The sequence below is a fragment of the Bos taurus genome, chromosome 22 (genome assembly GCF_002263795.3).
Source record: "Bos taurus isolate L1 Dominette 01449 registration number 42190680 breed Hereford chromosome 22, ARS-UCD2.0, whole genome shotgun sequence".
Taxonomy (NCBI): domain Eukaryota; kingdom Metazoa; phylum Chordata; class Mammalia; order Artiodactyla; family Bovidae; genus Bos; species Bos taurus.
Window position 1 is genome coordinate 52,747,796 of NC_037349.1, and position 24,861 is coordinate 52,772,656.

The 24,861-nt window shown below is 42.4% G+C and overlaps 1 protein-coding gene across 1 annotated transcript; it reads left to right on the plus strand.

Annotated features, from left to right (window-relative positions):
- Window positions 1-1,728: 1,728 nt before the first annotated feature.
- Window positions 1,729-24,302, plus strand: PRSS46P (serine protease 46). The gene is made up of 5 exons (XM_005223111.5): window positions 1,729-1,895; window positions 4,794-4,971; window positions 5,152-5,408; window positions 6,161-6,324; window positions 23,886-24,302. Exons 1-5 carry the CDS (start codon window positions 1,814-1,816, stop codon window positions 24,138-24,140), a joined length of 936 nt encoding a protein of 311 aa, XP_005223168.1. The 5' UTR covers window positions 1,729-1,813; the 3' UTR covers window positions 24,141-24,302.
- Window positions 24,303-24,861: the final 559 nt, after the last annotated feature.

The following is a 24,861-nucleotide window of genomic DNA, read 5'->3' on the forward strand; positions in this document are numbered from 1 at the left end:
TGTATTCACATTGGTGGTCATGAATATGCTTGGTCTTTATTCAGTTATCTTTTATTCTTGGTTGATTATTCCCCACGGAGCATTACTTTCCACAGAGCCAGAAGAGTAGAGGTGGTTTTGCTTCTCTGGGTTTTCTTTCTTCTCTCTTTTCCTTACTCTTTTTTCTCAGAGGCAGTCTAAGTATAGGACTAATCATTGTCTTCTTCTCTAGGGCTTCCCTCCTAGCTCAGTCGGTAAAGAATCTGCCTACAATGCAGAAGACATGGGTTCGATTCCTGGATCTGGAAGATTCCCTGAAGAAGGAAATGGCAACCCACTTCAGTGGAAGATTCCCTGAAGAAGGAAATGGCAACCCACTTCAGTATTCTTGCCTGGAGAATCCCATAGACAGAGGAACCTTGCGGGCTACAGTCCATGGGGTCACAAGAGTCGGACACGACTGAGTGACTTTCACTTCACTAATCATCCTTTTGATTTTTGTACCATATATTCCCTGATGGCTCCGTGGTAAAGAACCTGCCTGCCAATACAGGAAACATATGCGGATTCGATCCCTGGGTCGGGAAGATCTCCTGGAGGAGGGCATGGCAACACAGTCTAGTGTTTTTGCCCAGAGAATCCCATAGACAGAGGAGCCTGGTGGGTCCCAAAGAGTCTGACACAATTGAAGTGACTTAGCAGTCCCTAAAAATAGTTTGTGCTGCCTGTTTTTGAACTTCATGTGATATGTGTTTGACTTCTTTCAACAATATGTTTTTATGAGATTTACCATGTTGCTGTGTTCTCATTGCTTTTGAGTATCCTGTGCATTCATCCTGCCTTTGATGACAGCTGGTGGGTTTCTAGTTGGGACTATGCTTAACAGTGCCACTGTCAACAGTCTCATGTGGCTTTCCTGCCGCTTACATGCATGATATTTCCAGGGCACACTGTAAGTAACGGACCAGCAGGTTGTGAGTTAGGCACATTTTCTGCTTTACGAAATGATCCCAAAGTTTTTCACAGTGCTGGTCCCAGTCCATCTCCTGTGGCAGTGTAATGATAGCGATCTCATTACTCCATGTTCTTGACAACACTAACGGCAGGGTGGAGCAGGAGTGAGTCATCCTCCTGTATAGTATGAGGAGATGGGATTCTTGGGGTGGGACTTCACTGGAGTGATGAGGAGGGCAAGATGTCACTCTGCTGATTCATGAAGACCCAGGCTTGCAAACTGCTTCCTCTCAGGAATTCACCTTCCAGGCCCCAGACTGCTCACCTCCCTCCACCCATGAGCTGTTCTCTTAAAAGTGAAGAGAAAAAGTGTGGGGGAAAAGGAAAACTCAAGTTCCAGTTCAGTGAGTCTTAGCAGGAACTAGCCATCCCCTTGTTAGAGCCTCAGTTTCCATCCTCCAGAGAAGCCATGAGAAGGGCTTTGAGGCTCTTGAACTGGGTACTGGGGATACCTCACAGGCCAGGGAGTAGGCGCTGTCACAAGCCAGATACCTTGTGCTACCACAGACTGGGTGTTAGGCACACAGGGGCACTGTCAAGGCCAAGGCCAAGCCCAGGAGGTCATGGGCCAGACACCAGGTGCTGTCGCAGGCCTTGGGCTTGGCAACAGGTGCACCATACCAGAGGGGTGTTTGGCAACAGCATCACCTCACAACCCTGGCAGGTCATGACCCAGACCACACTGTCTCCTTAGCTTCCTGATTCTGCCCCACTTCCTGCTATATAAACAAACCATGAGTTCTAGAATTCTCACACAGTGGAGATGCCCTGCCCCCAAGTCCCATTATGAGAACCAGTGAGAGCTGTTCACTTGCTTGCTATGGCCTGTGGGCAGGGAGCTCTTCAGGGCCTCGCATCTCCATTTCCTTCTGCCAGGGCTGACAGTCACCTCTATGCTGAAGGTAGGGCTTTGGGAGCATGAGAAAGAGGCAGGAGGACTCTGCCTGGGTGCCGATGTCAGCCATCCTGATGCCTGAAGGGCCTTCATTTGTTCTTGATGGGTACCTCCTCACCAGACTGCATGGTGTGCCAAGCGTGGGGACCCAGACAGTGGCAAGGCAGTTCCTGTGTGCAGGTGACCATGGACATGAGGAAAGAGCCTTATTAAAAGTGGAAGAAAACGAATAATCTGTGGAATGAGTGAGCTCATTAGGGAGGCACAGTCTCAGAGCAGCAGGACTTGTGCTGAGGACAGTGTGGTGTGTAGGTGGCTGCTCAGCCCCAGAAGGTATCATTCCCATGGCATCATTCTCAGCCATGAAAGGCGTCATTCACATGCTTACGTCTCAGCACCCCATGAGGTGGGCCATTTCACCATGGGAACCTGCGGTCCAGAGAACTAAATGCTTATGGAGCCAGGATTCAACACCAATTTTCAATAGACTCTTTGGGGGTAAAAAGTTTGGACCCCATGTGACAAAGTCTGGGATCCCACCCTAACTGACCACATGTAATATTGTGGTGGCAGCCCTGGTTCAGATTTACCTGCCCATTCTGCCCCTTGGCAGAAAATATGCTGGCATGGCATCTGTTGGTCGGGATGTGTCCCCCAACTTAGGGACTTTGTCCTTTTCCCTTAGTGTGACTTGCCTTCCCAGACCAGTTCCTTAAGTGAGGGACTGAATGAATGAGTGCCGTCCTGCTCTCTGCTGTCCTCAGGCATCTGTGGCATCTGTGACTGGTGAGGATAGGCACTGCTCCTCGTTGCTGATGGCTGTGCCTGTGATGATGTGCGGGTGAGGACCTGTGACTTTGTAGGGATGGAGGTCATGAGCCAAGACAGGTGTCTCCATCACCACGTGTGAGGGCAGGTGGTGACATCAGAATACAGCTTGTGAGTGGGAGTGCTTGGACTCTGGAACTCCAAGGAGGGGTGGAGGTGATCTGCAGTGGTCTCTTGGAGCCACTAAGTGTCCCCTGTGTGTGGAATAGTATCACTGTGCCTATGAGAAGATTGATCTGCAACATCTCACGGCCCCAAATTAATCCATCCTGGTTCCCTAAAGGTTCAGCTGCTGTACTTGGTGCTGGCATCTGGTGCTGGCATCTCCAAGCTGAATCCTGCAAATCTTTCATAAGCTTTTGGGGGAAGAGATCAGAGTCAGTGTTGTCCTGGACATGAGTTCTGAGGAGTGCTATTCTCTGAAACTGAAGAACCCACTACACTTGTGGAGCACAGAAGCAAAGCCCAACCCTTCCTCCTAGCTGTCAGTTCCTTCCTTGCCACTCACTGGCCCCAACAGCGGGAGTGGGAGGAGAATGGGCTGCATTGAACTAGATATGAGACTTAGATTTTCAAGTGGTGAAGTTCATTCTGTGGGACCCTGGCTCTTCAGGGCCTTAGCCTTGTGAGAAAGGAAAGGGCAAGACGTTGGAAGCCATCTCTTTCCTCCCAAAGTCTCCATTGGGGTAGGCTGTAATCTGAAACAAGGTAGCCATAAACCAACCACAGTATATGAGAGAGGCTGGAAAATATAGCCACCCCACCTGGGACAGACAGAAAATAGGACAGCAAGCCACTGGCCAGAGACATGGGCAAGAATGGAGCAATGAGAGGGCAAGGTAGACAAAACTCCATGGAGATGCTGGGGCCTGTGTGGGTGCCTGTGGATCCCTGTAGGGAGCCACTGGTTGAGGGTAAAGGTGACCAGCCTCAGGTGTGGCAAAGAAACCAGCCACCCACATCTGCTAGCAGTACCAAGAGCCCTTGGACATGGTGGAACAAGACCAAACATCAGTGGTTTGGGACTCTGAGGGGCTGCTCTGAGGCATGGCCCAGTAGGTGTTTCTGCTAGTGTATGGGTCGCAAGAGATGATTAGCCTGGTCTGTCTGTTGTTGTACCCTCTCCACCACCACCATAATTCCCCTCCTGCCCCTTTCCCCCATTCCCAGGCAAGGACAAGCTTTGCTTGCTGCTGCTGAGTCCCTGAAGCTCTGGGTGGCACTGCACGCTGAACTGCTTAAGGAAACACTTGCTGGAACCACGTCTCCTTGAGACAGTGTAAACACATGTCCAAGTTTGCATGTAATGAGGATGTCTCTGACCTCCCTGTGACGGTTCTAGACCAGTCCAAACTTGACAGCAGGTTATACGTTGATAAAACATCTTTTTGTCTTTAATCTCAGTCTCCAACCTTTGCTGTAGAATTTCTCCTTTTCCTGTCCTCAATGATGCTGTTATTAAATACTAGTCCAGGAAGGTCCAGTTCAAAATCTCAGTCTCATAGCCAGTTCAATACAGCCCTGTCTCCTCCCACTCATGCTGTTGGGGCCAGTGAGGGGCAAGGAGGGAACTGACAGCATCTTTACTCATTTCCTGTTATAGTCACAGAGAGCACACCTCCAGGGCTGGTGGTCCATGGACCAGGCCCTGGAGTTGTACAATGTGACGTGACTGTCCGTTGCTTTCTGGCTACAACTGACTAGCAGCCCTGCTCATTGTGCCCCATCACTTAGTGCTTGACTGACTCTCATCCCTCTGATGATTCTCTTTTCCCCTTCACTCCCCTAACCTTTTGCTTGTGTTAACAAGGGAGAAGGGATGACTCCTGGGCTGTTGGATCCGAACAAGCCCTGGAGAGGTTGTCTGGTCCCGGTTGTTTGGAGGCTCTCTTTTTAGCATGGGGCTCCTGCTGCCTCTGGACCTTTGGTTGCCACTTTGGGGGTGGTGAGAAAAGTCCCTCCCCACATGTGCATGCGGCAGTGGCTGCTTGTGACGGCCAGAAGCCTGAGGGCTGCCCCTTGCTGCCTGAGAGTCTGCATGAGGCTGGCACGGCCCCCTCTCTACCTTTTTCCTAAGGGTCCTGGTTCCGGGCTTGTGGTCAGACTAACATCTCCTGCAAGAATGTGAACGGAAAGCTAGTGGAGGTAGGCAAGTGGCCATGGCAGGTGAGCATCCTATTCCTGGGCATGAGCATCTGCAGTGGCTCCCTCATCCACCGCCAGTGGGTCCTTACAGCTGCACACTGCTTACAGAGGTCAGTCAGGGTGGCCAGCGGTCCCCGGGGCTCTGCTTTTTGGCCTGGGAGCCCCCACTGAATCTGGTGATCCAGGAGTAGGGGCCTGGCTGGGTAGCCCTGTGCTCAGCTTGTGTCTCTCTACCTGTTCCATGTTTGACCTCACTGCTGGTGATCTGCCTCCTACCCGTGACCCTGCAGATCCAAGGACCCCTTGTCATACTCCGTGAAGATGGGAGTTCAGAGCCTCTTGGAAAATGGTACCGAACGTCAAGTTGCTCGCATCACGATTCATGAGGATTTCACTAACCTATCCCAGGATCTTGCCCTCCTGAAGCTCAGGGACTCTGTCTCCTGGTCCCCACTCATCCAGCCTGTCTGTCTACCTAACCCCAAACTCAAGCCATCTTTTGGATCCCTGTGCTGGATGATCGGGTGGGGAAAAGTGGATATTCACGGTAAGTGAAAGCAGGCTGAGGTTCCAAGACACCTGCCTCTTCAGAACATAGCTCCACCAAGGGCTTCTCCATCCCCTTCCTTTATTCACTCCATCAGCAAACATTTCCTGAGCACCTAAGTGTGCTGCACATTGTCCTGAACTCTGTTGATGTGAGAATATATGCAGCACCCTGGTGTAAAAGACACCCATGATGTCCATGGATCTCGGTTCCCAAAGTTAAGTTAAATCCAATGTCAAACTCTCACCTTGCAGCCTGGAAGGAAATTAACTTTGTTACTGGGATTTCCTGTCTGCAGGTGGCACAGGGTCACAGGGGCTACCTAGACATTGGGAGCCGTTTACACAGTTGTTGCCTTGAGCACCGAGACTTCCTGTCCCCTGTTGGTGTCACTCTGAGGTCCTAGAGTTGAGGAGCCTTTGTGGGGTCCTGCCTTCCAGGGGGTGGCTCCGTCTAGGCTTTAGGATCTTGCCATCTTGGCCGGTAGCAATGCAGCAGTGCTTAGCCATTCATGCTCATGAAACCTGAATCCTTGGCTTCATTCTGTGCCTGGATGTTGTTCTGAGCCCCTCAGGAGACTTTTGCTTGGACTTTTTAATGTGCTTGGGCATTTTCAAAAGTCAGACTGCGGAGTGGGGCCTTTGTGAATCACTATCCTAGGAAATGGCCCTGCCTCCCACATTATGAATCTGGATAGCTCCAAGATGGAGATGAGCTGAAGAGACAGTGAGGCAGGATCTCTCTCTCTCCAGCGAACCCACAGTCCCCCTACAGCCTTCAGGAGGTGGCTGTCAAGATCATAAATAATGATATCTGCAATCAACAGTACAAGTTCCTCTTCTTGACAAACCAGAAGAAGTTACTTGGGAATGACATGATTTGTGCCACCTCTCATTTGGGCATGGACACCTGTCAGGTGCGCAGTGTCTAGACCTGGGCAAGAAGGTGACTGTTAGGGGTCATGCATTCTTTCCCACATGGCACTGGGGGATTAAAAATCGCCTTTCCCTGGGCTTCAGTTTTCCCACTCTGTAAAAACAGGGATGAAAATACTTTTCACTCCTCTTCCCAATTATAGTTAATCATGGCAGTACTTACAGGGAGCTGATGGGTGATAGGCCGTGCATACTTTCATCTTTAATAGTCATTGCCAAATTGTTTTCCAAAGTGATTGTATTAATCTATATTCTTACAGCAGTGTTTGAAAATTTCACCGCTCTATATCCTTGCCAAATTTTGGTATTGGTCAGACTAACATGTTTTCCATTCTGAGAATGAGAACTAGAGAAATAGTATCCTATGTGGTTGCATGTACATGTTCTGGTTACTAGTGTACTTGTGCATCCTTTCCTATGTTTATTCACCATTCATGATTCTTTTTCTGTGAGTCACTTGTTCAGATATTTTATACATTTTCTATTGTTTGCTGTTTTCTTTTTATTATATTTTTATATTTTGGATACTGATTTTATGTTCATTATATATATTGCAAATGTTTTCTTTTTGAAATCATTTTATATTTCATTTTATATATACTGTCTTTGCTGAACAGCAGTTTGGATTTTTTTAAAATGTTGTTTTGAAGTATAGTTGATTTACAGTGTTGTGTTAGCAATTTAGTTTTTATTTCAGTCAAACATATATCCATTTTTTCCCCTTTTGGCATATGCTTATTTAAGAAATCCTTCATTTTCCTGAGGTTATAAAGACATTTTCCTATGTTTTCTTTTTTCTAAAAGTTTGGAAATTTTGGTTTCTACATTTAGGTCTTGAATCATGTGTATTCATTTCGTGAATAGTGAAAGTTAGAGGTCTGTTTTTATTTATTTCTGTGTATGGACTACCAGTTTTCCCAGTGTCATTCAGTGAAAAAAACCGTTTCCTCTACTGGCTGTCACCAATAATCTCATAAATCAAATTTCTGTATACACAAAGGATAATTTCTTGAGTTGGACATCTTAACTTTTTTTCATCTTTAATACAAGTGTTTCTTTTGGTTTTTTAAAATTGAAGTATAGTTGATTTATTGTGTTAGTTTCAGGTATATAGCATAGCGATTCAGTGTTTTTGCAGATTATATTCCATTATAGGTTATTACATGATAATGAGTATAATTTCTGTCCTGTACAGTATATGCTTATTTCTTATCTATTTTATATATACTGAATAGTAGTTTGTATCTGTTAATCCCATACCCCTAATTTGTTCCTCCCCGCGTCCCTTCTCCCTTTGGTAATCGCAAGATTGTTTTCTGTATCCGTGACTGTGTTTCTGTTTTGTGTATACATTCATTTGTATTCTTTTTTAGATTCCACATGTAAGTGATATCATGTAGTATTTGTCTTTATCTGACTTATTTCACTAAGTGTAATGTTCTCTGGGTTCATCCACATTGCAAGTGGCATTATTTCATTCTTTTTTTATTGACTGAGTTATATTCCATTGTGTGTGTGTGGGTATCATATCTCCTTAAGCCAATTGTCTGTTGATGGGCACTTGGGTTACTTCCATGCTGTTAAAGTGCTGCACTCAATATGCCAGCAAATTTGGAAAACTGAGCAGTGCCCACAAGACTGGAAAAGGTCAGTTTTCATTCCAATGCCAAAGAATGTTCAAACTACCACACAATTGCACTCATTTCACATGCTAACAAGGTCATGCTCAAAATCCTCCAAGCTAGGCTTTAACAGTATGTGAACTGAGAACTTCCAGATGTACAAGCTGGATTTAGAAAAGGTAGAGGAAACAGAGATCAAATTGTCAACATCTGTTGGATCATAGAAAAAGCAAGAGAATTCCAGAAAAACATCTACTTCTGCTTCATTGACTACACTAAAGCCTTTGTGTGGATCACAACAAATTAGGGAATTCTTAAAGAGATAGGAATACCAGACAAACTTACCTGCTTCCTGAGAAACCTGTATGCAGGTCAAGAAGCAATAGTTAGAATTGAACATGGAACAATAGACTGGTTCAAAATTGGGAAAGGAGTGTGTCAAAGCTGTATATTGTCACCCTGTTTATTTAACATATGCGGAGTACATCATGTGAAATGCCGGGCTGGATGAAGCATAAGCTGGAATCAACATTGCCAGGAGAAATATCAATAACCTCAGGTATGCAGATGACACCACCCTTATGGCAGAAAGCAGAAGAGGAACTAAAGAGCCTCTTGATGAAGGTGAAGGAGGAGAATGAAAGTGAAAGTCACTCACTTAAGTCTGACTCTTTGCGACCCTGTGAACTATACAGTCCATGGAATTTTCTAGGCCAGAATACTGGAGTAGGTAGCCTTTCCTTTCTCCAGGGGATCTTCCCAACCCAGTGACTGAACATAGGTCTCCTGCATTGCAGTCAGATTCTTTACCAGCTGAGCCACAAGGGATGCCTAAGAATACTGTAGTGGGTGGCCTATCCCTTCTCTAGTGGATCTTCCTGACCCAGAAATCCAACCAGGGTCTCCTGCATTGAGGTTGGATTCTTTTTTTTTTTTTTTTTAATATAAATTTATCCAACTGAGTTATCAGGGAAGCCTGGAGAGTGAAAAAGCTGGCTTAAAACTCAACATTCAAAAAACTAAGATCATGGCATCCGGTCACATCACTTCATGGCTAATAGATGGGGAAACAGTGGAAACAGTGGCAGACTTTATTTTCTTGGGCTCCAAAATCACTGCAGATGGTGAATGCAGCCGTGAAATTAAAAGAGTCTTGCTCCTTGGAAGAGATGCTATGAGAAAACTAGACAGCATATTAAAAATCAGAGACATTACTTTGCTGACAAATGTCCTCCTAGTAAAAGCTATGGTTTTTCCAGTAGTCATGTACGGATGTGAGAGTTGGATCATAAAGAAGGCTGAGCACCAAGGAATTGATGCTTTCAAACTGTGGTGTTGGAGAAGACTCTTGAGAGTCCCGTGGACTGCAAGGAGATCAAACCAGTCAATCCTAAAAAATATCAACCCTGAATATTCATTGGAAGGACTGATGCTGAAACTGAAATTCCAATACTTTGGCCACCTGATGTGAAGAGTCAATTAATTGGAAAAGACCCTGATGCTGGGAAAGATAGAAGGCAGGAAAAGGGGATGACAGAGGATGAGATGGTTGGGTGGCATCACCAACTCAATGGACATGAGTTTGAGTAAACTCTGGGAGATAGTGAAGGACAGGCAAGCCTGGCATGCTGCAGTCCATGGGGTCTCAAAGAATCAGATACAACTGAGCAACTGAACAACAACAAATTAAATCTGTAGATTGAGTAGTATGGCCGTTTTAATAATATTAATTTTGAAATCCAAGAGCACAGATTATCTTTGCATTTCTTTCAGTCATCTTCAGCTTACTTCATCAGTGTTTTATGGTTCTCAGTGTATAGGTCTTTCACCTCCTTGGTTAAGATTATTCCTAGGGTTTTTTTTTTTTTTTTTACAAGATTTTGAACAGGATGGTTTTTTTACTTTCTCTTTCAGATATTTCACTAGGGTACAAAAATGCAATAACTTTCTGTATATTAATCTTGGATCCTGAAAACTTACTGAATTCATTTATTCTAATAGTTTTGGATGGAAACTTTAGGGTTCTCAATATAGAGTATCATGTCATCTGCAAATGTGACAATTTTCTCTCCCCCCTTTCAATTTGCATGTATTTTATTTCTTTTTCTTGTCTGATTGCTATGGATAGGGCTTCCAGTACTATATTAAATAACAGTGACCAAAAAATATATATATATATATATATATATATATATATATATATATATAACAGTGACAAGAATGGGCATCCTTGTCTTCTTCCTGAATTCAGGAGGAAGGCTTTCAGCTTTTCACCATTGAATATTATGTTGGCCCTGATTTTGTCATAAATGACCTTTATCATGTTGAGATATGTTTCTTCTATACCCACTTTGATGAGGGTTTTTATTATGAATGGATATTGAATTTTATCGATGCATTTCTTGGCATCTACTGAGATGATCATGTGGGTTTTCTTTCATTTTGTTAGTGTGGTGTATAACATTGATTTGTGTATGTTAAACCATCCTTGTGACCCTGGAGTAAACCCAGTTTGATCATGGTGTATGATCTTTTTAATGTATTGTTGGATTCAGTTTGCTAATATTTTGTTGAGGATTTGTGCATCTATATTCATAAAAGATGTTGGCCTGTAATTTTCTTTTCTGATCTTTGTCTAGTTTTGATATTAGGGTAATGGTGGCCTCATAGAATGAATTTGGGAGTATCCCCTCCTCTTTAGTTTTTTGGAATAGTTGGAGAAGTATAGGGATAACTTTTTTTTTTTTTTCTGTGTTTGATAGAATTCCTCAGTGAAGCTGTTCAGACCTCAACCTCCAGGGAAGTCCCTAAAAATAAACTGATTCTTTTTTTTTTGCCTTATGTGGGATCTTAGTTCCAGGACCAGGGATTGAACCCATGCCCCCTCAATGGAAGCACAGAGTCTTAACCACGACAGATCTGAACTTTTGTTTGCAGGCCATGTTTTTGTTTGTTTGTTTTACAGAATCTGTTTCACTTATAATGATTATGATTAGTCTATTCAAATTGTCTGTTTCTTTTTGACTCAGTCTTGGCAAGCTATATGTTTCTAGAAATTTGTCCAATTTTGTCCATTTCTTCTGTATCGTCCAGTTTGTTGACATTTAAGTGTTTATAGTATTTTATTATGATTTTTGTACATCTATGATATTGATTGTTATTTCTTTTCTTTCTTTCTTATTTTGTTTATTTGGGTCCTCTTTTATTTTTGATGAGACTGGCTAAATGTTTATCAATTTTGTTAATCTTTTCAAAAGAATCAGCCCTTGGTTTCATCCTTCTTTTCTATTTTTTTAAATCTCTGTTTTAATTATTTCATCTCTTATCTTTATGATTTCCTTCCTTCTGCCAACTTTGGACTTTCTTTGTTCTTCTTTTTCTTTTTTTTAAATTTTTTTCTAATTTTATTTTATTTTTAAACTTTACATAATTGTATTAGTTTTGCCAAATATCAAAATGAATCCACCACAGGTATACATGTGTTCCCCATCCTGAACCCTCCTCCCTCCTCCCTCCCCATACCATCCCTCTGGGTCGTCCCAGTGCACTAGCCCCAAGCATCCAGTATCGTGCATCGAACCTGGACTGGCAACTCGTTTCTTACATGATATTTTACATGTTTCAATGCCATTCTCCTAAATCTTCCCACCCTCTCCCTCTCCCACAGAGTCCATAAGACTGTTCTATACATCAGTGTCTCTTTTGCTGTCTCGTACACAGGGTTATTGTTACCATCTTTCTAAATTCCATATATATGCGTTAGTATAATGTATTTATGTTTTTCCTTCTGGCTTACTTCACTCTGTATAATAGGCTCCAGTTTCATCCACCTCATTAGAACTGATTCAAATGTATTCTTTTTAATGGCTGAGTAATACTCCATTGTGTATATGTACCATAGCTTTCTTATCCATTCATCTGCTGATGGACATCTAAGTTGCTTCCATGTCCTGGCTATTATAAACAGTGCTGCGATGAACATTGGGGTACACGTGTCTCTTTCCCTTCTGGTTTCCTCAGTGTGTATGCCCAGCAGTGGGATTGCTGGATCATAAGGCAGTTCTATTTCCAGTTTTTTAAGGAATCTCCACACTGTTCTCCATAGTGGCTGTACTAGTTTGCATCCCACCAACAGTGTAAGAGGGTTCCCTTTTCTCCACACCCTCTCCAGCATTTATTATTTGTAGACTTTTGGATCGCAGCCATTCTGACTGGTGTGAAATGGTACCTCATAGTGGTTTTGATTTGCATTTCTCTGATAATGAGTGATGTTGAGCATCTTTTCATGTGTTTGTTCTTCTTTTTCTAATTCTTTTAGGTGGTAGATTAGGTTGTTTATTTGAGATTTTTCTCTTTTTCCCTTGAGGAAGGCCTGTATCACTATAAACTTCTCTCAGAATGTTTTTGTCTTTGATATCATCATTAACTCATTGATTTTTAGTAGCATGTTGTTTAGTCTCCATATATTTGTTTTCCAGTTTTTCTGTAGTTGATTTCTAGTTTTATATTGTTGTGGTCGGAAAAATGCTTGATATAATTTCTATCCTATTAAATTTGTTGAGGCTGGTTTTGTGACCTAGTGTGTGAGATAACCTGGAGAACAGTCCATGCTCACTTGAAAAGAGTGTGTATTCTATTTTTTTTTTTTTAATGTGGTGTCCTGTAGATATCAAGTACAACTGATCTTTGGTGTCACTTAGGAACTCTGTTGCCTTATTGATTTTCTTTCTGAATGATCTGTCCATTGAGATCAGTAGGGTATTAAAGTCTCCTACTGTTACTGCGTTATTGTCAGTTTCTCCCTTTATGTCTGTTAGTATTTGCTTTGTATTTAATTGCTCCTGTATTAAGTGTGTGTGTTAACAAGTGTAATATCCTCTTCTTGTATTGACCCCTTTATCATTATATAATCTGCTTCTTTGTCTTTTTTTATAGCCTTTGTTTTAGAGTCTGTTTTGTCTCATTTAAGTATTGCTACCCCTACCTTCGGAGAAGGCAATGGCACCCCACTCCAGTACTCTTGCCTGGAAAATCCCATGGACGGAGGAGCCTAGTGGGCTGCAGTCCATGGGGTCGAGAAGAGTCGGACACGACTGAGCAACTTCACTTTCACTTTTCACTTTCCTGCATTGGAGAAGGAAATGGCAACCCACTCCAGTGTTCTTGCCTGGAGAATCCCAGGGACGGGGGAGCCTGGTGGGCTGCCGTCTATGGGGTCGCACAGAGTCGGACACGACTGAAGTGACTTAGCAGTAGCAGTACCCCCACCTTCCTGTCGTTTCCATTTGCATGAATTCCATTTTCTGTCCCCTTGCTTTCAGTCTGCGTATGTCTTTTGCCCTGAACTGAGTCTCTTGTAAGCAGCGTAATGAAGGGTCTCATTTGTTTTTTTGGTATCCAGTAAGTCTCTCTATGTCTTTTGATCAGAGGATTTAGTCCACTGACATTTAAAGTTTTTATTGGCAGGTATGTACTTATTGCTATTTTATTCCTTGCTTTCCAGTGTGTTTGTAGTTCTTACTTGTTCCTTTCTTCTTCCTTTTGCTTTTCCAATGTGGCTTGATAATTTTCTTTAATAGTATGCTTGAGGTCTTTTCTATTTGGTTTTTGTGTATACACAACCTACAATAAGTATGCTTTTGAGTTGTGGTTACCATGGAATTTATATATGTTGATCCATAATTATATCTAGTTGCTTTAAAAAGAAGTCATTCAAGTTCAAATACATTCTAAAAGATCTACTTATTTACTCCCCTTCTCCGGATTTTGTGTTTTTGATGTCATATTTTACATCTTCATGCTTACCCCTTTACTGTTTATTGTAGTGATAGCTTACAGTGAACGTAAGATTCATGATCTCTGAAGAAGATTTAGCTTCGGGACCAGGGACCAGGCATGATCACTCAAGAGCTTTTGCATAGCAGAGTATTATTAAAGTGAAAAAGGGACAGAGAAATCTTTTGACATAGACATCAGAAGGGGAATAGAAAGTGCCCCCATCCCTATTCTTAGCAAGGGAATTATAGATTTTTTAATTGGTTATTGCAATAAATCAAATAATGTCTCAAGGTTGTAAAGATCTTACTAGACCCACTCCCACAATATACATTTTAAGATAACAGGATTAGTCAGAAGGTTTTCAGGAAGGAGAAACATGTCCTCAAGCAGGATACATTATTGTTATATAATCCTTACTAAGGAATGTAGGAAAAATAGTTTGTCCTTTCCTTCTCCTTGAGAGCCCCGGACCCCTTTCTCCTCCTTGGGGACCCTGGACTTTTTAATCAACCTGCCTAGGAATTGACCGTCTCAGCAGTTATAGTTGCTTTTATAGTTTTTGTTTGTTTTTTATTCTATGTTTTGAATTATTTAAGTGATCATCAATGCTTACTATATAGTTTGCCTTTCCTATTGGGATTTTCCTTTCCCTATAGATTCTTTCTTTTCCATTTAGAGAAGATGCTCAACATTTCTTTCAGAATGGTTTAGTGTAACTGAATTCTTTTAGTGTTGCTTGTCTGAGAAATTTTTTCTCTCTACTTCTGTTCTAAATTATAATATTGTTGGGTAGAGTATCCTAGGTTTCAGGTCTTCCCGTTTTCATGAATTTGAGTATATTATGCCACTTCCTTCTGGTCTGCAAAGCTTTTGCAGAGAAATCAGCTGATAGCTTTAAGGGGGTTCCCTTGTACATGACTCTGTTTCTCTCCTGCTGCCTTTAGGATTCTCTCTTTAACTTTTGCCATTAAAAATATTTATTTATTTATGGCTGTGTTGGTTATTTGTTGCTGCAAGGACTTTCTCTAGTTGCAGCAAGTGGGGGCTAGTAGTTGTGATGCAAAGGCTTCTCACTGTGATGACTTCTCGTTGCAGAGCGCGGGCTCTAGGGTGGGTAGGCTTCAGTAGCTGTGGTGGACAGGCTTAGTTGCTCCACTACATGTAGAACCTTCCCAGACTAGGGATCCAACCCATGTCCCCTGTGTTGCAAGGTGGATTTTTAACCACTGGACCACCAGGGAAGTCCTAATTTTTGCCATTTTAGCTATAATATGTATTGGTGTGGGAATGTTTTGATTCATTTTGTTTGGGACCCTCTGTGCTTTCTGTACCTGGATATGTTTCCTCCTTTAGGCTTAGGAAGTTTTTAGCCATAATTTCTTCAAATACATTTTCTTTTTGTAAAAATTATTTATTTGACCATGCTGGATCTTTGTTAATGCATGGGCTTTCACTAGTTGCCGCAAGTGGGGGCCATTCTTCATTGTGGTATTCGGGCTTCTTATTGTGGTGGCTTCTCTTTTTGCGGAGCATGGGCTGTAGGCACACAGGCTTTAGTGGTTGTGGGGCATGGGTTCAGTAGTTGTGGCTCATGGGCTCAGGTGATCCATGCATGTGGGATCTTCCTGGACCAGGGATTGAACTCATGTCCTCTGCATTGGCAGGCGGAATCCCAATCACTGGACCACCAGGGAAGTTCCTTCAAATACATTTTCAATCCCCTTCTCTCTCTTCTCCTTCTGGAATCCCTATTATGCATACATTGGCACCTTTATATTACACCCACAGATCTCATATTTTGCTTTATTTATTTATTTTTTTGTTTTTCATTTGTCTCTCTGGTGTTCAGATTTGGTGATTTCCATTCTTCTATCTTCCAGATCTCTTATGTATTCTTCTTTTTTATTTTGTTGGCTATTCATTGCCTCTAGAGTGCCTTTTATCTCAGAAATTGATTTATCTATTTTTGATTGGGCCTTCTTTGTAGTTCTGCTTTCTTGTTAAAATCATCTATGTTTATACTAATAATTCTTTCTTAATTCACTTAGCATTTTTATTACCAACTTAAAAAACATTTATTTATTTGGCTGCACCAAATAAATGGTCTTACTCATGGCACAGGGAATTGTCAATCTTCATCTCAACATGTGGCATCTTTAGTTGGGGCATGAGAACTCTTAGTTGCAGCACGTGGGGTCTAGTTCCTTGATCAGGAATTGAACCCAGGCCCCCTGCATTGGGCACGCAGAGTCTTAGCCACTGGGCCACCAAGGAAGTCCCTATTACCAACTTTTTGAATTCAGTGTCTGGTAGACTGATTATCTGTTTCATTATTTGTTCAGGGGTTTTCTTTTGTTCTTTCAGGTGGGAGTAAGTTTCTTTCAATTTTACTTAACTTTCTCTGTCTATGAATTTAGGTGAAACACAGTTGTCTGCTGTTGTCTTGAAGGGGTGATGTTTTTATGTGGAAGTGTCCCTTCGTAGACTGTGTGTGCCCAGTGTCTTTGCTGTGAGGGCTGGATTTGATGTAGATGCCAGCCAAGTCTTTCCTCATGGTGTGCTGGCCACTATCACCTTGACGGAAGGTGTGGCTGCTGTTAGAGGAGCTACAGACTGTGCAGGGTAGGAGCTGGGACTTCCTCTCTGCTCCCTCTGTGTGGCCACCCCCTCAAGGGTGGAGTTTGCTCCCACGTTGCTAGGAAACCCTGAGGTCGAGTTCAAGCTAATTCTGTTCCTTTTAAGTCTGTGTTTTTCTTCTCCCTACACTGGGGCTTTTGCCCCGAAGGAGGGGAGTGCTGGAGTAAATGGGGCTTGTGTGCTCACACAGGGCTGTTGCGCTGCCGGTGTAGGCTTCTGGGGCTCTGCTCACACATAGCCCAAGACTGAGTCTTTTCCCCTGCTTGGTTGTCCCACTTCTGGTGCTGTATCGTGGTGCGGAATGGGAGTGGGGATGGTGGTGTTGGTTGCAAGGGTTCAAGTGGCTGTACTGCCACCAGAGGCCCAGGCTGTCTCTGTGGTGCTGTTTGAGTAAGTGCTGTTTGAGTAAGTGCCAACCATGGCCACTGTCCCCACATTTGGACCCCACCCCACACCCCTCTGCTGCCTCTGCCTTGCTAGACTGAGTCTTTTCTCAGGACCCAGCTGCCCTCCATTCTGTGCTAAGCTGTGGCATCACGTGAGTGGGGTTTAAGTTTAAGGCAGTAAGGCAGCAGTCATTAGGCAGACGTCTCTCTAACCTGTCATTAAGCTAGCACTGGCACATTCCTCGTGTGTGGCATCTAGGTTTCTCCTGCCTATCTGTCCCAGTGGTTCTCCCAGCAGCCAAGGGGGCTTGTCTCCTCCATGTAGGACCCCAGAACTGGGATGGCCAGTCTATGGCTCACTCCTCAAGGTGAGGTTTTACTGTGCAGTCTTTCTTCTCCTCTTAGACCCCTTCCAGGGGCACAGGTCCTGACCCGATGCTTTTTTTCCTGTCAGACTTGGTTACATGGGGATCCTTCTTGCAGCCTTGGTTGTCCAGGAGTTCTGCCAGTCCCAGATTTATCTTTTTTAGATTATTTTCCCATATGGACCATTACAGAGTATTGAGTAGAGTTCTCTGTGCTATACAGTGGGTCCTCATTAGTTATCTACTGAGAAGTTTGACTTTAAATCAAGTCTAGCTTTGTGCTTACTGTGTGGGTGTGTGTATTCTGATTTCTAAACTGAGACATTTATATGACAGTGTAATCACAGTGATTATGATTACAATAGTCACAGTGAGCAAAACATTCTGATTCTGCCCACTTTTTACCCAGGATCAAGGAAATACATTTTAAAGGGACAAAAGGGTTCAAATGAAGATGCTTATTGTGTTCAGTGTACCATTTACACTTTTCCCTGTCCTTTGCCCATGTTTTTCTATTAAACTACTTTTCTTTTTATTGATTTGTAAGAACTGTAGCTATTATATGCTGTGGTAATTACTGGTAAGGAACATCATGTCTTTTTCAACTTAATTTTAGTGGCTTATAAAATATGTGTATGTATACACTCATACTAATGGATAGAGAAAATAAAACAAATAAGGTTAAACATTAAATCAGCGGGTCTGAGTAAAAATATTATACTCATAACTTTTTGGTCAATCTTTTTTTATTAATTACTTTTATTGCCGGTTCCCCTGGGTCTTAGTTGCTGTGCTCGGGCCTCCTCTGGTTGCGGCGAGCAGGAGCTGCTCTTTGTCGCATTGGTGCGCCGGTTTCCCGCTGCAGTGGCTCCTCTTGTGGAGCACAGGCTCTAGGCTCGGGCTTTAACAGTTGTGGTGCACGGGCTTAGTTGCCCTGGACACGTGGAATCTTCCTAGACCAGGGATCAAACTCATGTCCCCGGCACTGGCAGGCGGATTCCTATCTACTGCACCACCAGGGAAGTCCTGTAAGTCTTGAATTACTTCAAAATCAAAAGTTTGGGTTTTTTTTAAACTTTGGAAACAGGAAGTTTTAACCCTTTGTGAAATGCTTTACAATTCCACCCTACTTGTTCACGATTTACCTTCTTTGGGTATGGATTTGTTCTCATAGAGTTAATTAAAATTTCCATATGTCCGCATTTATCATTATTTCCCTTAGTGATTGTAGTTTTCATGCTGTGCTTAGAAATCTTTCCCACCCTAAGATTTTTAAAATTCTTTACTCATATATGTTCTTAATTATTTTCTTTAAATATTTTAATTTCGATTCATCTGGAAGGGTGAGAGAAGAAACCAGTTAGGTCAACAATTTTTATTGAATACTTTTTTGGGGCAATGAATTAGAAATGCCGTCTTTATTATGTTATACATTTCCATCTTATTTCACGTATTTCTGCTCTTTGCAGTCTCATTCCTATGCCACCACCACTGTTTTAAAATTATTATAGCTCTACGATTCCTTTTTGTGTGCGGTAAAGCAAGTCCTCCTTTATTATTTTTATTTTAAAGAATTTACCTGGCTGTTCTCCCACGTTCATTCAAAGTGAACAATCTTTGTCTCAGGGTATTTTCTAATTTCTTCTTTGATTTAATTATTGACTCACTGGTGTTTTAGTAGCATGTCGTATAGTCTCCATATGTTCTTTCCCCCCATTTTCTCTTGAACAGTCTTAGTACAATATAAAAGGAAAATCATGGTGATTTTGGTGGAAATTAATAGATTGATTTAGGGAAAAATAGACCCTATTTTGATTTATTTCTTTGTGTCCCTAGAGCAATAGTTTATATAGCTTTCTCTATATAGTTATTGCATGCCCCCCTTCTTAAGTTTATTCCTAGGTGTTTTATATCACATCTCTATTGTGAGCAGTATTTTTTTTTCAGTGTATTTTCTGTTTGTATTATATCAATATATTGATTTTTGTGTGTATTTACTTTGTACTAAGCAAGCTTCCTAGGTATAGTGGATTCTCTTTAATTTTGTAGGCCCAGAGACACATCATCTGCAAACAGTGATAAATTTGTCTCCTACTTTTCAATATTATGCCTATTTCTTTTTCTATTTTTTTGTAATATCAAAAATCATATTCCAGAACAATCCCTCTGTCTTCCATGAGACACTGTGCTATCTTGTTTTAGTTATATGTCTTATAAACAATATAAGGCTCAGTGCCTTATACTTTCCAACACATTTGGGAGGCTTTCCTTTAACCCATTTACCAAGAAGAATGTTTCTTTTTATACCCCTCACTTTATATACTGGTTTGATATTTTTTCCACTCCACTTTTTCCCTGTAGTGGTTTAGAAGTTGTTGTATCTCAGGGTCATTCTCCTGTTGGTCACCTGATAGTTTCCACACATGTATTTAAATTTAACACCCAGGGTTAATCAATGTCTACACCTTCCTCAGAAGAACAAGAACCTTCCTTCCTTTTGACTTGCCCTACTTCCATCTATCAGACTCATTTTGTTGAAAACATCTAGGAGTTCAGCTCACTGAACCCTTTTATTATATTCCAAGAGTTTTTGTTGACTCTCTTGGGCTTTCCAGGTCTATGCCCATATGAGCTATGATTAGTGATGATTTTGCCTCTTTCGTTTTCATGATTTTTACTTTTTCCATTATTCTGGGTACTGTCCCTGAAAGCAGCCTGGAATTGTGGCTCTGCTTTTTCTTGTTGCTGACCTTCTTGGACGTGCTCCCCACACTTCATGATGAAGCATCTTGCTAACATGGCATATCATCTGTGGAGGAGAGAGTGATTGCTTTCTGTTTCACTGTGGCATTTTATTTCAGGAACGAATGCTAAACTTCATAAAACGTGTTTTCTGCAGCTATCAAGATGACTGTATACTCTTCAGCATGCTAAGTTGGTTCTGTGAACAGATTCCTCATGTCCATTTACCCTGCCTGCTAGGATCAGCTCTCCCTGGTCATAGTTGCCTTGGTTTCATTCATCTGTTGTATTCAGATTTATAATATCCTTTTTTAGGATATGTTTAATTTCTTTCTTCATCCAACAGACCACCCTGTCCTGGGCCCTGGACCAGACACAGGATGGTGGTGGTGCACAGCCCAGGAAAGGTGCGGCCAGGGAACAGCAGTCCCGTGAGACGCCATACATGCAGTCTTTGCATCGTGTTTTGTTTTCCTCCAGTGAGACTGGGCTGCATTTAAGGTGTGTTGAGAAAGGCACTCTCCTTGTCAAATTATAGAGTCACAACTATGCTTCACTTGAAAGTACAATCTATGTTCTAGAACATTTGAAATGACATAAATTATCTGCTCCTTGAACGCTAGAAAGAAGTTGCCTGTAAAACCACATAGACCTGTTCTCATTTGAAGGGGTAGTTCTTGACCAGTATTTTATGTTATTTTGTCCCTGGTTATTGGCTTATGATTTGTATTTTCTTAAGAATTATTCATTTCATCTAGAATTTAAATCCATAAAGAGAAAGTTATAAACAGTCTTCAGATCCTAGAAAGTGTATTTTCCCTGAATCTGACTTTAATCTCTTCTACTTACACCACAAAATATTTGCATTTTCCTCCTCTTTCAGTTTTCCTTGGTAGGACTTAAAAGGTATTTATATATTTTGTTGTTTTTTAAGAAAAAGTGATTGATTTTATTTCTCGAGTCCATGATTTTTTTGCTTTCTAATGCATGACATCTCCTTTTTGCCTTTATTAATTCCATTTTAATTGTCTTCAGCTGAATGTGCAGTGATAAATAATTGATAATAATTTATTTTCATTCCCTCTTGTTTGATGTTAAAAGTATTTAGACTAAGACTATTTTGTGTGCAATTTTGGCCCACATCCCATGGACTTTGCAATATATGGTATTCTTATTTTTCTGCATTCCAATTGTAGATTTAATTCTGTTTTTATTTTAGCATTTTTGAAAGTTAATTATTTTTCCTCTGATGGGGGTGTTTCACATTTTTTTATTGGGTTCTGGCTTTATTTCACTGTGGTAAGAGAATGTCCACATAGGATCTTTCTTTTGCCCTCCAATTTTCTCTCTCTTTTTCTCTGACTTTTCTTTAACTCTGGATTCCCAGAGTCCAGTCAACCATCTCTCTCAGGTAAGGGTCCTCACACTATCATTACTAGCTTAATTATCACTGGCTTGATTTTCCCCTTCATCTTCCATTTTCTCTCCCCACACAAGGCCCCTACTGAAATGTGTTTAGTAATGTCTTTAAAGATGTTTGTGTCTTTGAAAAATGTGTAGCACGATATATGGGTATTTTAATTTACATAACTGATGTTGTCCTACATTCCCCTCCTGTATTTGTTTGTTGAGGAATCTCAATTTGTTAGAGAATCCACATTAGTTTTATTCTTTTGAGTCATTTCCCCCATTGCCCTATGTCAAATCTTTCTCTCGCCTCCATTTTGGGAGGAGCCCATAATTTTCAGTTACTTTCAGTTAGTAAATGCCTTGTCCTATTATAAGCCTCAATTTAAAAATCAGTTTGATTTAAACTTCACCAAGCCCACTCTACCTCCCTGGAATTTTGTTATGGTGGGGTCCAAATTAATTTTTCTCTGTCAATTTCCCTACTACCTACAACAGAGACCTCCTTTTCCATAGTCATGACACTTTCTGGAGCATGTGCCAAGTTTCCTCACTTGCAGGCATCTGGCTGGCTCTCCATTGCCCCAGTGGTCTATTTTTCTATTTCTATGCTAGTGCCATAGTTTGTATAATTATAGCTTTGAAATAGATCTAACTCTGGTTAGATATATCTCCAGTCCACAGCGTCTCCAGTTTGCTCTTTTTTTTCTCAAACTTGTCATAGAATTCATGGCCTTTATCCTTTAATATTAGTTCTAGAATCAGATTGTCAAGGTCCTGAAAAAATCCTGGTAGCATTTTACTTGGAATTGCTTGAATGTTAGAGGTCAATGCAAGAACTGACATTGTCACAATATTTTGACTGTTTTACTCTCTAATGAATAAAGATAAAAGATATTTATAAAATGTGTTTGGAGAACAAAGAATAACACAGTCAATACCCATACCTTCACCACCAAGCCTACAAAATAGTGCATCACCAGAAACTTTGAGGCTCTCATGTGATGATTTCTGAATATCAAACTGTGAAGGCTCTGATGCTGCTTTTGGTTTTTTCTGCTGGCTGGCATTTGCTCTTGGTGCCTCAACTTCCCTGTGTGCGCAGTGATGTTTTAAAAGTGATGACATGCTCTTTAGAGTGTTCTTCGTGGGAGTTCGCTGAAGCATGGCTTGAAAAGTGAGGTCCTTCAGACAGAATCTATATTTGCTTCTGCCAGGTACCAGGGCATAAAGCCAACCAAGAACTGCTTTAAGTGATGTTCTTGGCTCAATTATTTTAAATCACCCAGACAGTGTGAATTTGAATTACAAGTTCACATGAGGGCAGGTGTTCCTAGTTTATCCTCACGCAGAAGGTGTGGTCCTTTTCGGCAGGAATAACTTTTTGCAGGAGGTTTCCTCTTGGGCTCCCCATCTTGAGCAGGCTCTGGGTTTTGCATTTTGTCTTTTGCACCCATGAATAAGGCTGTGAAAACCAAAACTCAGTTTCACTGGGTTTGGCCCATGGCCTTGGAGCAAAAAGTCATCTTCTGGGCTTAGCTGTCAGCTCTCTGGGTTTCAGCCCTCCCTTGGGTTTTGCAATCTGAGGAGTCTATTTTCTTGCCAGCTCACCCATGCATTTAAAATGATAATTTAAAAAAACTCACATGTTATCTTAAGTAAGGTGGGATAGGGGATCTAGCCTTCCATGCTGCAGGAAGCCAGATGCTGAGAATTGACAGTTTTACATTGTTTTAAATTGCCTCACCTAAGAACAATAGTATATCTGTACATTAATGTAGGTCTTCCTTTATCTTATTAAGTATGATTTTGTTATTTGTCCTTATGTATCTTATGCACTCTTCATTAGATTATATCTTATAAATCTTGGTTTGCTGCTGCTGCTGCTGCTAAGTCGCTTCAGTTGTGTCCGACTCTGTGCGACCCCATAGATGGTAGCCCACCAGGCTCCCCCGTCCCTGGGATTCTCCAGGCAAGAATTCTGGAGTGGGTTGCCATTTCCTTCTCCAAATCTTGGTTTACATTACATTAAAATATATATGTATACATATAGGGAGGGAGGGAGAGCATGGGCTATTTTTCTGATTTATAAAACTTTTCAACAATACTAAAAAGTATAGGATAGTTTAAAAAATCATAAACCCATCAGCAGCAGAAATAAAAGCTGTTACCTTTTGATGTTTGCTGTTGTAAACATTATTCTTACATTTGCCTCTGCTTTGCATGAAAAGAGGGAACAGATTTATTTGCACTTCAAATAGTTCATTATGCCAGCCGGATGGTAGGAAAGGAGGAAGTCAAGGGTAACACCTTGGAGGCCCACCACAATTTAGAGAGAGGGCAGAGGAGGGGACCAGGGAGTTATGGTCAGAGGGTTAGCAGGGGAGTGAAGAAAGAGACCAGTGTGATCCTGAGCTCAGGCCCCAGAACAGCGCTTCCATGTCACAGGGCAGGCTCCTAGCTATGCCTCATTGTCAGGGACAGCACGGGCCTAATACAGCTCATGTTAAGGACATGGCCTGGGAAGGTGCAAATTTATTTGTCCAGGACCTGCAAGGAGGCCCTCCTGCTGCCTCTCTTATGCCGCCCTTGCTCCCCTCCACAGAGTAACTCTGGCAATTCCCTGGTCTGCCAAATGGACAACTCTTGGATTCAGATGGGGGTGGTGACCTGGAGCTTTAGCTGCAACCGGCGCCACTTCCCGGCTGTCTACACCAGCACCTCCTACTTCACTAACTGGATGAGGAAGCAGATCGGTGACGTGAAGTTCGTCAGCAGGGCCGGGCCTGCCTGCCTTAGCCCAGTCCTCCTCACTAGCTCCATCCTGCTGATCTCCTCGGGCTGCCTGTGGCTCCTGTGAATGATGTTTCCTGGGCGTCCCTCCCCGATGCAGCTGCTTCCTCTCCTCTGTCTGTCCTGAGGAGAAGCGGAGACTGGAGGAACACAGGACATCAGGGCAAGTCCATGGGGGAGGGTTCCAGAACCACTGTTTTTTCAATTGTTCAATGAAGATGCTCTTGAACTTTGTGTCACCAAAGTCATCATCTTTTTTCTAGACTCTGGCCAGAGCCTCCCCACCCCCAAGAGGCCTGCTGTCTTCTCAAGGGGAGCCTCCCTGATAGCCTTCCTTGTACTTGTACTCATCCTGTTCCCCTCTCTGGGCTGCAGTTGCCTCTTCTACCAATATGAAGCTGGGCTCTGTGATCCCCACTCCCTGCTTAGTAACCCAGCACTCCAGCAGTCCCCAGGTCCCCATGGCCATGCCCTGGGTCTCTGACCACAGTTTCCCCTCATTTCCTTACCATGAGGGTTGTCTTCTTCCCAGGAAACTCAAAATGACCAGACCTGCACTTGTGGATTCAGTTCCAGAACTTGTGGGCCTCTCTCAAGCCCTCATATCACCCTAAGAGTCTACAGAGCTTGACCAGTTCCTCCTCCCTCCCCAGCAGGAATGAGTGAGGATGGGGGGCAGGGAGGGGCAAGGCAGAGCGCCTGCTTAGGTGACTGTGGGGGGTGACTGCACCCTAAACTCTGGAGCTGCCTTAGTGACATCTGTCATACTCTGAAGAGGAAGACTAGGC

Bases quoted from the DNA above. Each gene is read 5' to 3' on its own strand.
- PRSS46P (XM_005223111.5), top strand. From the start codon at position 1,814: ATGGCCTGTGGGCAGGGAGCTCTTCAGGGCCTCGCATCTCCATTTCCT. The intron at 4,972-5,151 runs GTCAGTCAGGGT...GTGACCCTGCAG, and splicing joins GCTGCACACTGCTTACAGAG to ATCCAAGGACCCCTTGTCAT. The intron at 5,409-6,160 runs GTAAGTGAAAGC...CTCTCTCTCCAG, and splicing joins GGGAAAAGTGGATATTCACG to CGAACCCACAGTCCCCCTAC.